This window comes from Procambarus clarkii, chromosome 20 (genome assembly GCF_040958095.1).
Source record: "Procambarus clarkii isolate CNS0578487 chromosome 20, FALCON_Pclarkii_2.0, whole genome shotgun sequence".
Taxonomy (NCBI): Eukaryota; Metazoa; Arthropoda; class Malacostraca; order Decapoda; family Cambaridae; genus Procambarus; species Procambarus clarkii.
In genome coordinates, this window is record NC_091169.1 from 20,872,247 (window position 1) to 20,889,224 (window position 16,978).

At 43.8% G+C, this 16,978-nt stretch overlaps 1 protein-coding gene across 3 annotated transcripts in view; it reads right to left on the reverse strand.

Annotated features, from left to right (window-relative positions):
- LOC123755382 (leucine-rich repeat-containing G-protein coupled receptor 5) overlaps positions 1-16,978 on the reverse strand; it is a 198,545-nt gene continuing 181,567 nt past the window's right edge. For 2 of the 3 annotated variants that reach the window (XM_045737957.2, XM_045737955.2), the window contains 8 exons: positions 16,836-16,901; positions 15,070-15,213; positions 14,606-14,677; positions 10,019-10,189; positions 9,223-9,326; positions 5,711-5,881; positions 4,811-5,005; positions 1-4,539 (listed from right to left, as the gene is read on the reverse strand). In XM_045737957.2, the coding sequence (XP_045593913.2) occupies positions 2,399-4,539; positions 4,811-5,005; positions 5,711-5,881; positions 9,223-9,326; positions 10,019-10,189; positions 14,606-14,677; positions 15,070-15,213; positions 16,836-16,901 (3,064 nt within the window). In that variant the 3' untranslated portion in view covers positions 1-2,398. The remainder of the gene's footprint in view (positions 4,540-4,810; positions 5,006-5,710; positions 5,882-9,222; positions 9,327-10,018; positions 10,190-14,605; positions 14,678-15,069; positions 15,214-16,835; positions 16,902-16,978) is intronic. The other variant, XM_045737956.2, reaches the window with a different exon arrangement.

The following is a 16,978-nucleotide window of genomic DNA, read 5'->3' on the forward strand; positions in this document are numbered from 1 at the left end:
TTAAGTATATAAATAGTCTATTCCTACACACAAATCATAAAATTACATTCAAATAAATATTATGGTTAAACATGAAGGACAAAAAATCTTTGGCTTGGAGGTTGTTTACAAATAGCATTACCATATATTATGTATATATATATATATATATATATATATATATATATATATATATATATATATATATATATATATATATATATATATATATATATATAATATATATATATATAAAGCTCGCTCCAGCAACGGCTGGAAGCACATGTTCATTCATCTCAAGTGTTTACAGTTTGTCCATCTTCTATGTAGCTCCCTTATCCATAACTCAGGTGCAAACTCAGACTTGCATATCAGCCAGACAGTACACAACTTGCCTTCCAGCTAGCACTTATACCTGCTATTAGAAAATAAATAGCCTGCCTTTATTCCGTGACTTTATTAACTTTGCGTCAGGGTGGAAACAAGTACATATGAAGAATTGCAAGTCCAGTGACATTAATTTGACATCTTTCTAGTGTGTAGGTGTGGCGAGACGGAGTATAGGTGTGGCGAGACGGAGTGTAGGTGTGGCGAGACGGAGTGTTGGTGTCTCAAGATGAACTCCCGATGCTCTGACTAATGCATATAGCTGTGAGAGAGAGAGAGAGACAGAGAGAGAGAGAGAGAGAGAGAGAGAGAGAGAGAGAGAGAGAGAGAGAGAGAGAGAGAGAGAGAGAGAGAGAGAGAGAGGTGTGTGTGTGTGTGTGTATATGTGTGTGTGTGTGTGTGTGTGTGTGTGTGTGTGTGTGTGTGTGTGTGTGTGTGTGTGTGTGTGTGTGTGTGTGTGTGTGTGTGTGTATTCATTTATGTATAACTAATTCAATGGAGCATATTCAGAGCAATCATTCTTGTCATTATTACACGGTTTTTAATTTTTATTTTCTCAGTAAACACAACTTAATAATTATTTCCTAATCTGTTGTATAAATTAATCAATTGCAGACAGTAAACCAACCAAATCTGTTAATGGTCTAGCCCATACCACCGAGGGAGTGACAGCCTCACTTACATACATAAAACAGGATACGGGTTTAGATCTCACATTATCCTAAGGTAAAAACATGGTATTTACTCTGCTTTGAAAACTTAAAAAAACTATAATCTTATTAACAATGCTTCCAAACCGATTTTAAGCGTCATCAGCAGTGAACAAAATCTTTCAAATGCTACTTTTCACATCTTGATAATTCGCGTTCCGAACCCTTGTTTGCTGGTATCTGTATTGCAATAATTTTGCAACCAATTAGTTTGTCGTAGAACAAAATTATTGACTTCATTCCCCGTTGTTTATAATTTTTTTTCCATCACTCGTTGGATATATTTTGCTAAACATTTAGAAACACGTTAAGTTTCCTATACTTTAATGATAATTAATCTTAGACAAGAGGCACTCAACTGTAGTAACTAGTTAATGTCACAGTTATTGTGACAGGTATTGTCAGAGCTGAAGTCACAGGAAATGTCACAGTTAATGAGACGGTTATTGTCACAGTTAATGTCACAAATATTATCACAGTTATTGTCACAATTAACGTCACATATATTGTAACAAGTATTGTCACAGTTACTGATGCAGTTATTGTCATTGTTAATGTCACAAATATTGTCATTGTTAATGTCACAAATATTGTCACTTAATGTCACAAATATTGTCAGGGGTTAATGTCACCAATGTTGTCACAGCTATTGTCACAGTTATTCAGCTGCATCAAATACCAGCTTCTGCCATACACTAACCTGAACCTAATTCTTTATACAAAATATCTGAGTTAATAAAGTACAACATCCGTATTCTTCGATCATCAGAGAGCACCATAAATAATACAATCTAAAGACAAAAAAGTCTGGTCCCAATGCCAAACGAGACAGCGACAGAACACATCAGAGGGTTCGAAGGTAGGTTCGAACCCTCGTCACGGCCCTTGTGGATTTGTTCATCAGAGGGTCGGTCTGTGTGTCTCCCGGAAACACTATACTCAGGTGTCCTAAGATCACTGTAGTTCTCATTGTCCAGAGCAGGTACACAGGCACTAGTGCATCGTTGGTAACTCTGCAACAATGCCTAGGAAACTACAACTGGGGGGGGAGGGGGAGGGGGGGAAGGGGAAGTCGAAGGTTGACCCCAGACTGTTTGGAGAAAGTGTGTATAACAGTAAAGATACTTGGCATTATGGAACATATATTTATAAAGTTGTAGGTACGTGGTTTTTCACTGCATGCTGATTATAGTAAGAAGAGTGAAGTATGTTTTCAGAAGTTTTAAAAAGAGGGGTGGCAGACATTCGACATTTTTAATAGACAATATTTTGTGTCACTTTGGTCAAGAGTTGGCAATTACTCCTCGTTACTTTCCACACTATCATATAAGAGGACGTGTTTCACCAGGAGGATCGTCAAGTGGAAAGTGTGTTTCTAATGGTCTTTGGTGACTTCTCACTACTTCAAACACTTCGTCGTCCCCATCACACTCTTCACCCATCAGAGCTGTGGACTCCTCGCACCCGTCGTGTACACTCGTGATGACTTTCCCGTAGCGGTTCACTCGAGCTGCGTCGAAATCTTCGGAAGGGGATTCAGCTTTGTCTTCATCGTTGGGAATTACAATGGCAGGAGTTGTCACGTTAGTGAAGTAGAGTAGTTCTGTGCATCGCGGTGAGCGAGGCAAGTGGCCGTCAGAGGGAAAGCGTGAAGGACTTGTCTGTGAAGGAGTCTGTGGAAGTAAGGTTAGGCTCACACATTTCCCTCTTCCTGGAAAATGACTAATTGAAGTGGGCGAAGGATCAGCGGACGTGTGCACGTCCACAAAGGGCCCCGTAACAGTGTCGTCGCCATCTGGGTCTCTCACTACACTGGTTGAATGGGAGGAAATGGTGCTCAGTTTGCGTGGAATGAAGGTAACAGTAAGTCCTGCCATCGGATAGCAAGGATTTAAAAATTCTTTATTGGTTTCGTGATCCTCCTCTTCGTAGCTCTCTTGTTCATAAACACATGAGAGGTTGTCAGGGCGCTGGTGCAGCGGACAGGATACGTCTGCCTGGCCTGCTGCTGCCTTATTGGGTATGTATGTTTCACGTTCGATAGCAGTCTGTCTCTGTAAACGAGGTTTAATTCGAACTGCCGATGTAGTTGGTGCTGAAAGTTGGCCGGATGCGCCAGACTGCTGCCTCACCAGCAATGCTTGGTGATGGTTAGTAGGTTGTCGAGCTGACCCTTGTGGCTGACAATCTCCTCGACGTTCTCTTAGAGATCCTAACCTCAATGTCGGAGCTCCGTCATTTTTACCCACACCTCTTGAACCGCTGCTGGAGATATCAGACGACACAGAAGACCGAGATATTCGCCACGTAGATGTTGAGGCGGTGGTGGCTGAGGAGTCGTTACGAGATGATGATAGGTTACTCTCCTGGGAGGGCTTGCGCGTCAAGTACCAGGAGTTATGGCGCCGACGGTCAAGTATCCGTAGGGACATGGCTGCTTGACCCCGACGCCAAGTATCCGACCACGAAGAACTGTAAGTCTCGCTTGAAACCGAAGTTTGTCTTTTAGACTTGACAGCACTTTTGGTTGGTTGATAGCTAAAATCACTCGCAGAGTTGAGCTCTTCAGTATCTTTGTGACAGAAAATATATTTTAGCGCTGATATACGCAAACGCTGGTGGAATTTCTGTGGTTGCTGTGTCTTGCTCTGGCAGCGACAAGACTGGTTATCCTGACGCGAGGAATTATCCAGTGCACTGTTGGTGTTGGCGGGAGTCTGGCGGTTACTAAAATTTGATGAATGACGACAACGTCCGATCCCTCTTGTTACACGAGACTCTTCAATGGTCTTGCATAACATCACACAGTCTTTCTTAAATTGTTTTGTTAGGAGAGCATATAAAAATGGATTACAACAGGAATTAAATGGAAGTATGAAAACAGTGAACACTTTGGCCTCTTTTAGTGATATTAGCTGTAATCCAAAAGCAGCAGTAAGAGAAAAAAAGGCAATTGGGGCCCAGCATATAAAGTCAGTGAACACCAGGAGAGCCATCCTCTTAGCAATTCGCGAGTCGTTGCTGTTCCATGCTTGAGAGCCGCGGATAGCACAGTATATCTTGAGATAACAACCCATCAGGATAAGAAAGGCAACGCCATTTATAAACATAAGAAACACTACATAACCCAGACCACCGCCTTTGGTCTCAATGGGCAGACAAACGGCAAACTTGCGATAATCTGAAACACCGATAAGCGGCAGGAGAGCCATGGTGCAGGCGAAGAGCCAGCCCAACACCATGATATAAGCTGCGTGTCGCAGAGAGAGACGCTTGTTGAGATGCATGGCGTGAGTAATAGCGTAGTTACGCTCCATTGTGATGACAGTGAGTGTGTAGACGGAGAGTTCGCAGCTCATTACCCCTAAGAAGCCAGCCACTTGACAGCCAGCTGACGTCTGCCAGGGGATGGCGTACATGCGGAACTCTCCCAAGGTCGAGGCATCCACGACCGCCAGGAACCCTGAATGTTATTTCAAAAGCTTGAGTAGTGGCGATACTTCTGATTCATATTAACTTTCATATTACTTGTATAAGCAATAACATGTTTCTATATGTTTTGAACATCTCAATTATCACTTGATAAAATAATAATGTGCATTTTATATATTTTATATAACTCAAATATATAGTTACAGTTTCCAGAATAGGATAAATCTTATAATCAGAGAAAACATGACTTTATGCATTGGTATTTATTATAGCGATACAGTTAAACTAAGACATTAACTCACCAAGGTAGAGACCCATAAAGAAGTCAGCAAAAGCAAGATTGGCGACGAGGAATCGTGGAACGTCCATCTTGGCCCTGGCGAAGGTCAGCACCACCACCACAGTACCGTTGCCTAGCAGCGCCAGCAGGAACACAATCCACACTCCGCACCGTAGCGTCCACCAGTCAAACAGGTCCTCACATGGCATGAATGGTCCTACCGGAAGGTATAGCATCATAAGACGTGTTGGCACCACACACACTCCAGGGGCCAGATTCACGAAGCAGTTACAGAAGCACTTACGAGCCTGACTTTTCTCTGTCTACGAGCTTTCCTCGTAGACAGTAATATTACACCCCTTCCAGGTGTAATATTACCGGAACTGACTCATGAATCTCTCCTAATTTCAATGGTAATGTGTCTTTCTCTAAAATGTTAAATTTACCTTTCTTACTCACCTGCAACCATCTTACTCTACTGAGCTTAAAACACACACACACACACACCTTAACACACATACACACACACACCTGCCTCACCTAACGCCACTTGACTAATTGATGTAAGTGAAATATTCTGAGAGTATGGTGGGTAACTGAGGTACACTGAGAGCATAGTGAGTAACTAGGCTACACTGAGAGCCAGGGGGGCCAGATTCACGAAACAGTTACGCAAGCACCTACGAACCTGTACATCTTTTCTCAATCTTTGGCGGCATTGTTTACAATTATTAAACAGTTAATGAGCTCCGAAGCACCAGGAGGCTGTTTATAACAATAACAACAGTTGATTGGGAAGTTTTCATGCTTGTAAACTGTTTAATAAATGTAACCAAAGCCGTCAAAGATTGAGGAAAGATGTACACGTCCGTGAGTACTCGCGTAACTGCTTCGTGAATCTGGCCTCTGGTGGGTAACTCACCTGGCTCAGGGTTGCAGATGACGTGGTGGCGAGGCAGTGGAGGGAGCGTGTGCGTGGCGGCCGTGGCGTCTCCGGGGTCCTGCGAGGTACCGCCGGCCTGGTCGGGACCGGCTGGAGGGAAGTCAGCAGCCAAGTTAGCCCAAATGGCCGCAAAGTTTGTGCTCAAGCCTGCTACATACCAAATTCCAGGCAAGGGAAGAAAAACGGGAATTAATACATGTTAACTTGTGACTTAAAGTCGACTGAGGCAGAAACATACAAAATAAATATTCAGAAAGAAAATCGATTGATTGCAAAATATTACATTTTGATGTTTGTTATGATTCATCTAACATTGAATGGGTAGAGAGAGATTCTTCAGGTTATAATGACCAATCTGGTCTACGACTACTAACAGACTAACAACGGTAGAGCCTAACAACGAGGGGGATGTGGTAGGTACAGTGTAACAGCCAACGATTTTCTCTCTTATTATTCTCCATCTACTTTATTCTCCCTTCTCTTCCTTCTCTCCCCGTTTTCCAGATTTCTGGTTTGACAACGGGCAGGATGTAGTCATATATTGGTTGACAAGGGTCAACTCAAACAGTCTGTCAGGTTATTTGAGTTCCCTAACCATCTGGCGTGGGTACACATTGGCCTCCTGTCCTCCTTTTGGCCTTCTATCCTTTTAATTAGCCTTGCCGAGAGGTACCTCCTTGGAAGTTTCCCCGTTAGTTGCTTGGTTAAAATCTTTGGTTGTCAGTGATAAATAAAGCATAAAGCAGGCACTATGCTTTCTCCTGAGAATATGGCTGACCCTCTGTCATTGGTCATGCCTAGCAATAGGCCTAGGCTTTGCTACTGGCCCTTGGATGTTGTGGAAAATTCCCATATCAAATCACTAATGATAAATAATTATAATTAAAATTATTAATTACAATTAATAATATAATTAAACACCGGTAGATTTCCCCACAGATGTCCAGGGAGGGGGAGGCGTGGTTAGGGGCCCATAGGACAGGTGTTTCATAGCAAGTTGTGTATGAAGAACTTAGGAAATTTCGTGTGAGGTGGGGAAGGAGTGAGGAAACCATGAGTGCTGTCGCTCCAGGGAAAAAACCAGTTGTGCCATCCACCGGTTGACAAGGTTGTCGTACAGTAAGTACAGTAAGTAACTATAGTACAGTAAGTGACTATAGTACAGTAAGTAACTATAGTACAGTAAGTAACTGATTAAGATAGATACTTCCCAAATTTTATTGATAGTATTTCACACCATCTGCCAATAGGGCATTATAAAATAGGGTACACTAGATTTTTTATTAATAAATTCTATATTAAGTCTCATTTAGCATTTTAGTGCATTTTTCCTGATCATTAAAGTGAGCACAAATCATCTGGAGCTTCTTTGGTTTTTGACATTTATCAGTGATTCTACAAGTCATATGTTAACTAAGAACACTCAAGTAATCATCAGCCAAATAAAAACACTCAAAACAGTCTTACAACAGACTCAACATAGCCAGCAGTGATGTTATGGTACGGGGGACAACATGGGACTATAGTACGGGGAACAACATGGGATTATAGTACGGGGGATAACATGGGATTATAATACGGGGGACAACATGGGGGCTATAGTACGGGGGACAACATAGGGGCTATAGTACTGGGGACAACATGGGGCTATAGTACGAGGGACAACACGGGACTATAGTATAGTGGACAACATGGGGCTATAGTACGAGGGACAACACGGGACTATAGTATAGTGGACAACATGGGGCTATAGTACGAGGGACAACACGGGACTATAGTACAGTAAACAACATGGGGGGCTATAGTATGGGTACCACATGGGACTATAGTCTAGGTGTAGGCCCAAGCACGAGACCAGGTGAACATGGCAGACAAATAGCTTTTCATTAAGGATAAATGTCAAAATTTTGGAAATAACATAATTGGTGCAAATAAAACAACAAAAATGATTAAACCAGTCGCCTGTGTGAAGACCGGTTTACAAGAACATGTTTACGAGAGGAGGAGCAGGTCATATAGGACGGATACTTAATAAATAGGCTTTTAAAAATGGGTTTACTATACTTGGGGACAGGCTTATCGCCGTTTCCGCGATAAGGAACATCAAACAGCATTATCGCGGTTTCTCTGGCCATTACCAGGTCGCAACTCACAACTCCAGAGTACCTGTTTATTGCTAGGTGAACAGAGGAATAAGTAGACAAAAGAAAGTGACAAGACGTCTCTGTCCTCCTTGTGGGAATCAAACCCGGGATCTTCCTTTTGTAATCCGACTGCGCTAACCACTGTGCTACGAGGAATTCTCCACTAGTTCACCAGGTGACAGACAGTTTGGGTCAGGTGCTTGCTTGCCATTTACTGCATGATACCCCACTGATTGGCAAGTGGAGAAGCAGAGCAATAAGAAGTATTAAATCATTTAAATTGGATCAAGAAGGAGAAAATTTGCCAAAGAAGTTGGACTTAGCAGAAGAAATGAATTGGAACTTTTGTTAGGAGGCAATGAATGCTGGCAGAATTTATAACACGTATGTTGACCAAACCACACACTAGAAAGTGAAGGAACGACGACGTTTCGTCGCACAATCGACTTGAGAATGGTATGGAACGGACCGAAACGTCGTCGTCCCTTCACTTTCTAGTGTGTGGTCTGGTCAACATACTTTAGCCACGTTATTGTGACTCATCACCTGCAATGTAATACAGTTTGTCGTACTTCTTTATAATAGCTGTACTTAGATGCTGCGAAGGACAGGTTTAATCTTATTACATGACGAGACGTTGTGAGCTTGGAACCCTCCAGACACCCACCAGGGCCTGACGACCCAATTGCAGTGATGATTTGCTATGGAGCTGAGAACCCACACCATAGTTTAGAAGTGGGAGTGAGGAGGGACTGAAGGTTCCATAACAACAATGACAATCTCAGTGACGTGTTCAAGACACGAGGACACGTCGCACGATTAGAAGCAATAGTTACCTCACTGGGAATTAAGGACAAAAGCTGTCTTAAGACGATCTTAAATAGTTAGATTCATCAGGGGAAAGGCAAAGCTCAAGACTTTGTTGGAGTGTTTGTTTGATGGTCTGGAATACGTGTAGGCCTAGCATATGACGTGCAGGTTATTTTATGACATGCAGATCACATCATATAATATACAGGTCATGTCATATATGCCTTTCAAATCATGCCATATAATATGGAGGTTATGCCATATAATATAGAGGTCATGTCTGGTGTAGGAAGCAATATGGCAGTGGTTGGACACAATATGTACTCACACTGTATGACACACGGTACCTAAACTGTATGATTGACGACGTGTGTATATACTTTGTACGACTCACGACACGGATACTTTGACTCACGACACAGATACTTTGACTCACGACACGGATACTTTGACTCACGACACAGATACTTTGACTCACGACATGTACACACTGCACGAGACACTGGGGATGTGCCACAACGCTTCAGCCCAACTCACCCATCTCGGGCCACACATTGGTAACATTCCAGATGGTGGGGTCGAGGCCCGGGGGGAAGACCACCTCTTCACCGATGGGCGGCGCCTCCGTCATGTCCCCGAGCCTGTCGATATCGGGCACAGGGTCAGAGAGAGAATGAAAATAGCAATTTAAAAAAAACATTTTCTATTAGTATTATTATCACTGCTAGAATATTATCTGTATAAAAGTTCCATCCAACTGTTTGAGACACAGCAAGTACGTGGTGAGACAAACTGTTGTTGGTGAGACTTGTGTATAAAGAGTTGACGGAGCCGAAGGTTGTCGTGTGAGTGTATTGCTACGGCCTAGACACACCACGTTAAGGCCGCGGTGTGTGTGTGTGTGTGTGTGTGTGTGTGTGTGTGTGTGTGTGTGTGTGTGTGTGTGTGTGTGTGTGTGTGTGTGTGTGTGTGTGTGTGTGTGTGTGTGCTTCTTGACCAGACTTGTGGCTTGCGTTTTGATATTGTAAGATATTAAATGTTCTCACCACTTGCCTAGCAATAATGCCAAGTTTGCTTAGAGTAACTGTCATTTTTCGATAAGTTCCAGCAGTATTGCAAACCACCGCCACACAATTACAGGTGAATATTTTTTTTTCATTGGGCAAGACAGTGTTTTAAATTTTACATGTGTACAAATGGCAGAACTGATAACATTGTTATTGCTCCTAATCATCTACATGTGAATGTTCGTTCATGAGGTGTTGTAGTCTACAGCTGCAGCACCAAATGAACATATTAGTAACAGGAGCAGAATGGGGGAGAGGAGACGTACCTGAGAAAGGGGCAGCAGTGATAAGCATAGGAGAGGGTGAGGGACCTGACCATGGGGAAGCTCTCAGGGCCAGGGAACACCCTCAGGTGGCGGTTGTTGTGGACCTTGACGGAGACCACGTGTTCCAGGCCTCGTGCAGGCAGCTCCGGGAAGCAGTTGTTACCCAAGTTACTGCGGACCACCAACACCAGAATGTTTGGTTTAGTAACCAAGAGTAGTATGCAGGCGAGGAGTCACAATAACGTGACTGAAGTAGTTTGACCAGACCACACACTAGAAGGTGAAGGGACGACGACGTTTCGGTCCGTCCTGGACCATTCTCAAGTCGATTGTCCACAATCGACTTGTGGATAAGTCGACTTGAGAATGTCCGTTCGTCCTGGACCATTCTCACAATCGACTTGAGAATGGTCCAAGACGGACCGAAACGTCGTCGTCCCTTCACCTTCTAGTGTGTGGTCTGGTCAAACCAAGAGTAGTAGTTACATATTATAAACAAAATAAACTGTCACTCTGAGGCAGTCCACTACTGGAAGAAAATATTGTTATTTACTATTTTTATTCCCGAGATTTTTATTATAATTAAGAACATATTTGTCCTGATCATTGATGATACTGTCCATGATCTCCCGCAGCTCATTGATGATCGCTGCTTCATGCTCTGTGAAGGGATCAACTTTTGTCGCATTACTGATGAACTTTCACTGCTGATATGGCAGAAATTCTTCAATGTGTGTGTGTGTGTGTGTGTGTGTGTGTGTGTGTGTGTGTGTGTGTGTGTGTGTGTGTGTGTGTGTGTGTGTGTGTGTGCGTGTGTGTGTGTGTGTGTGTATGTGTGTATATTTACTATTTGTGACTGCAGAATCGAGCTATTAGCTCTTGGACCCCGCCTTTTTAACTGATCTATTTTTTCCTCTATTATACTCTTGGACTATCTTCCTTGCTGGCGGTTGTCTATTGCAATGACTCTTGTCTTATTCTTGATTGTCTTATGCGACTGGTTGTCATGTCGGTATCACTACACTCCCAAATGCCAGCGACTGGTCGCCATGTCTGTGAAGTCAACCATGATTCAGGATGAGAGGAAGTAAACAAAGATGTTGTTGTTGTTTTAGATTTAGCTACTCAGACCGAAGTGTCCATGTAGCACGGGCTATGGTGAGCCCGTAATAAACAAAGAGTTGGGAGATGTTAATTAACTGGTGATAATTTAGTGTGAGGTGAGAGAGAGAGGAGTGTGAAGTGAGAGAGGAGTGTGAGGTGAGAGAGGAGTGTGAGGTGAGAGAGAGGAGTGTGAGGTGAAAGAGGAGTGTGAGGTGAGAGAGAGGAGTGTGAGGTGAGAGAGGAGTGTGAGGTGAGAGAGAGGAGTGTGAGGTGAGAGAGGAGTGTGAGGTGAGAGAGAGGAGTGTGAGGTGAGAGAGGAGTGTGAAGTGAGAGAGGAGTGTGAGGTGAGAGAGGAGTGTGAGGTGAGAGAGGAGTGTGAGGTGAGAGAGAGGAGTGTGAGGTGAGAGAGAGGAGTGTGAGGTGAGAGAGGAGTGTGAGGTGAGAGAGAGGAGTGTGAGGGAGACGACTGTGAGGAACAATCCCAGGTCATGTGAAGGTAGAAATTTTAGACTGTTCCAGGCAGGAGAGCTAGCAAGATAAGCCGCAATATTAAATTCTAATTGGAAAGCTGCCTAAGGAGTCTAATCACCTGGCAGGTGCCAAGGGCCACAACGAGCACATGATCCACTGAACAATGTGTACAGGTTAACATTCATAGGAAGTGTTCATATCAGGCTTCTCATTTGAACAAGTAGTTCGTCTGATGTCCTGTTTCTGGGAAGGTTCTTCCTCCTGATGATGGCTCGGCTCCACATAGGTCTACCCGGCGAGGCCGAAGGGGCGACGAAAGCGTAAAGAGTTCAGTAGCCAGGTGTCGCAGCCGAGTGAGAAAATAGATGATAAAGTTTCAGGAGCGGAGGCAAGTCTTCGGGGGCTGAGCACACTCCGGCGGACCAAGGTAATGGTTGGGACAACACACTGTTCTCGCCTCACGCTGAGCCGGGACCCTGTTTTCCCCCTCCTCTATCCCTCCTTTCCTTCCTTCCTTCCTCCTCCTGTCTTTCGTTCAGCTCTTCCTGCTCCCTTTCACTCTCCCCATTTTATTTCACTGACTGACCCCGCTCCAATTCCAACGGCAGTATTTCAGTATATGTTCCCGTTCCTTCCCTAATTTATTTGTCCACCACTTGGGCTGGACAGTAGGGGGGGATGACACAGCTTCTTGCAGGTCCGCGTTCAATCCCTGACCATCCAGGTGGCCGGTCACCATATCTTTCCTCCATCCAATCCTTACTCTGTCCTAATGTTCTTTCCAAGGGCTATATTGTCGTAATGGCTTGGCGTTTTCTTCTGATAATTATTTTACCTTCCTGTCTGCCTTCTTTCCTTCTTGCGCGTTCAAGGCCGAGGGTCGTGTTGCCTGCACTGGTCAGCCTTCAAGGCTGAGGGTCATGCTGTATATAAACGTCAGCCTTGTCAGCTTGGCCAGCATTAGTATATGAGAAACATTCTTAACACCACTGGCATGCATTTTCTACTCCTGACCGAGAATGCGCGCTAGCTCAGTCAAAGCTACTATTTATACATGCCCTTTGGGGGTACCATGTATAAATAGTATGGGACTCCATCTCATAACAATTAAAAAATGTTAATTAGAGTTATCTGTCACCGTCAGTAACTGTACCTCTACACCTTCGATCACACAAAAACAATAGCAAACGTTCCTACTAGTTGCTATCAGCGTGTGCATTTGTGATATGTCGTTATCCTATAAATATGATATCCTTCCTTATGATTTTATTTAAGTCGTTCTGTTTATAAGTATCCATATGTAAAGTAAAGCTCTTGCCATCCTTTGAAGTCATACTGGTAACTAATAGGACTGGCGATGATGGTGATTTTAACAGTCTGGTGGCTGTGGTGGCAGTCTGGTGGCTGTGGTGGCAGTCTGGTGGCTGTGGTGGCTGTGGTGGCAGTCTGGTGGCTGTGGTGGCTGTGGTGGCAGTCTGGTGGCTGTGGTGGCAGACTGGTGGCTGTGGTGGCAGTCTGGTGGCTGTGGTGGCAGTCTGGTGGCTGTGGTGGCAGTCTGGTGGCTGTGGTGGCAGTCTGGTGGCTGTGGTGGCAGTCTGGTGGCAGTGGTGGCAGTCTGGTGGCTGTGGTGGCAGTATGGTGGCTGTGGTGGCAGTCTGGTGGTTGTGGTGGCAGTCTGGTGGCTGTGGTGGCAGTTTGGTGGCTGTGGTGGCAGTCTGGTGGCTGTGGTGGCAGTCTGGTGGCTGTGGTGGCAGACTGGTGGCTGTGGTGGCAGTCTGGTGGCTGTGGTGGCAGTCTGGTGGCTGTGGTGGCAGTCTGGTGGCTGTGGTGGCAGTCTGGTGGCTGTGGTGGCAGTCTGGTGGTTGTGGTGGCAGTCTGGTGGCTGTGGTGGCAGTCTGGTGGCTGTGGTGGCAGTCTGGTGGCTGTGGTGGCAGTCTGGTGGCTGTGGTGGCAGACTGGTGGCTGTGGTGGCAGTCTGGTGGCTGTGGTGGCAGTCTGGTGGCTGTGGTGGCAGTCTGGTGGCTGTGGTGGCAGACTGGTGGCTGTGGTGGCAGTCTGGTGGCTGTGGTGGCAGTCTGGTGGCAGTCTGGTGGCTGTGGTGGCAGTCTGGTGGCTGTGGTGGCAGTCTGGTGGCTGTGGTGGCAGTCTGGATACAAGCATATAGCCTCATCCTTAAACAAACCAACAGACATTCCTCTGTGTCCACTTGTCTCATTCTTTCCCGCCATCCCATTCTCGCCCCCTCTCCCATTTTCTGTCCTGCTCATTCTTCCTCCCACCCATTATCAATTCCTATTCTCCTTCTCTCCCATTCTGCCCTCCCACCAGCACTCTCCCAATGGGCACAACATACTCAAGAGATGTTGCATCAACTTACATTCCTAAAGTTGATACTCAGCATGACGGTACCTGGATTCAACATTCATCCATGTTTCAGTGAGTGCAACTGAAGCTACTTCGCCTACACATAATACACAAATGCTTGCTGATCCATAACTTATTTAAACTTACTTTAATCCGAGATGTGTTTGTGGCATGGCTGAACAACAAACCCCCACTTTTAAATATTTGGAAGTAATAGACGAGTATATAGAGTGCTATAAAGGGAGTATATAGAGTGCTATAAAGGGAGTATATAGAGTGCTATAAAGGGAGTATATAGAGTACTATAAAGGGAGTATATAGAGTGCTATAAAGGGAGTATATAGTGCTATAAAGGGAGTATATAGAGTTCTATAAAGGGAGTATATAGTGCTATAAAGGGAGTATATAGAGTGCTATAAAGGGAGTATATAGAGTGCTATAAAGGGAGTATATAGAGTGCTATAAAGGGAGTATATAGAGTTCTATAAAGGGAGTATATAGAGTGCTATAAAGGGAGTATACAGAGTGCTATAAAGGGAGTATATAGTGCTATAAAGGGAGTATACAGAGTGCTATAAAGGGAGTATATAGAGTGCTATAAAGGGAGTATATAGAGTGCTATAAAAGTAGTGTCGAGGTGTAACTTACATGTCTTCGAGGCTGAGGAGGGGCAGGAAGGCGTCCTGGTTGATGCTGGAGATAAGGTTGTCCTCCAGCTGTCTGTGTTACACGAGAGGTTCACTCAGTAACTCGTCACGTTAATTATAATTTGTTTCCCTCCAAATTTTACGCAGTTTTATTTGGGTGAAACAATTTATTATTATACCTAATTCGTCACCTATTACTGCATTAAAAATATACTTTACTGAGATATAATAAACAATCAGAAATCAATTATTTTATTGAAATAGATTATATTTTTATATGAGAAATAAGTAATTATTTATCTTATTATTTTATATATATATAAATGCTGACTATGCTGAGCTTACAGATCTGAAATACCTTAGTGAATGACGCAGGTTCGAATCCTCGTCACGGCCCTTGTGGATTTGTTTACCTTAGTGAATATTACTTCAGTGTGAGAGAAGGGCAAGGGGGCTTGAACTTACAAGACCTGAAGTCTCTCTAGGCCGCTGAAGGTGTTGTTGTGGATGCTGGCAATGCGGTTTCCCTGCAGAAGGAGATCTTGAAGATAAGAGAGGCTGCCGAAGGCGCCCTCTGGGAGGCTGCTGATGTTGTTGTTGCTCAGATCCCTGTGGACAGATGGCTAATGTAATTTGCGGTAAACTAACCTCAATAGACGCGATGTCAGTCATTCAGATAACACTCGTGAGCTATACACCACTTGTACGAGACCTGCCAACATGTGCTGCACGATTCAGGCGACCTGTGTCTATTTGTAATATTCAGGATATCTGTGGCCAGTTGCATGATAGAGAAAGCCTTACATGACGGGTCTAGCTGCACGATCGGTGACAACTACTATAATGTATATAGCTGCATGTTCGTGAGACCTGGTAAGGCTCTAGCTGCATGTTCCATGAAACCATGTATGATGTGTTTAGATGTACAATGAACTAGACCAGGGATTGAATTAGATGACGCACTCGCTGATTCAACCGAGCCTTGAATACCCAACTAACACAGTTGAAGTTAAAAGTATTGTATATATATAAATATGTAAATTACTCTCATTTCTAAATTATGCAAATAATTGTCGGTTATGTCCAGTCACAGGAAAGTACTTGTAGGGCCCCAGAGTGTAAGAGGTTTGGGAAGCATCATTTTGTTACCAGAAACATTGCTCTGTCTTGGCTAACATGAACAGTTAATGGAGAGTGTTGGTCTTACAGGAAAAGTATATCCTTTTGGTTTCTTGTCAACTGTTCCCATTTCAACCACCTTATACTTGCTGGTGTTGAAAACTTAAAGCCATTTCTCGGACCAATTATGAAGCTTGTCCAAGTCATCTTTGAGAATCTTACAATCTTCATCTGTTTCAACTCTTCACGTTAATGTTTCATCGTCTGCAAACTTCGCAACCGACCCTCCTAATAGAGCTTTGCAATTTGACGTACATTTTACCTAAGGGGAAAAATTGTCGTACTAGATAATGGTAGTGCCTTGCGAAATTGACATACTGTCCCGGTTTCTATTTGGGGTCCTCAGGGTTAGGATAAGGGTACTTAAGTACGACAGTACGACAGATAGTACGTTGGGAAACGTTAGGAGAAAGTGCTGAACATCAACATATAGAATTTTGCTCCTAACTGAAAAATAGTACGGGTCCCGGCAACAATCCTTGAGGTACTCCTTTTGTTATCCTATGCCAGTCTGACTTCTCGCCCATCACTGTGACACTAACTTCTTGTCTGATAGGTGTTTCGTGCCCCATGGCAATGCTCTTCCAATTACTTCCGCCTATCTCTTAAGTTTGTGTTGAAATTTCTCGTGAGGAACTGTAACAAATGCTTTTTAGCAGGTCAACGTTTGCCCAATGTTCAATGCCTTGTTTTCGTTACTTTATCATAGTTCTATTTAACATAGAACTCCAGTAAGTTCGTTAGTTATGATTTCCTTACCGAACAGCCATGTTGATGTTTGTTTATATACCTAAATCTCTCCGTGTTTGTAACTCGTTTATTTTTATTTTTTCGACCATTTTGGTGTAGATGTTTGTCAATGATACTGGTTTATAGTTTAGTGTCTCCTTCCTATCTTCTTTCTTGTAGGGAGAGTGAGTGAGTGTGAGTGTGAGTGTGAGTGTGTGTGTGTGTGTGTGTGTGTGTGTGTGTGTGTGTGTGTGTGTGTGTGTGTGTGTGTGTGTGTGTGTGTGAGTGTGTGTGTAAAAAGGGATGAGCCTCAATATACTCACAGTAGTCGGAGATCACGACAAAGGGTGAGGTCCGGCATGATGCTGATCTGGTTCCTCTGCAGGTTCCTGCAACATAACATGTTCACAGTCCGGCAGATACAAAAAATATTTGTAAACAAAATACTAAACTAAATTATTTCAGA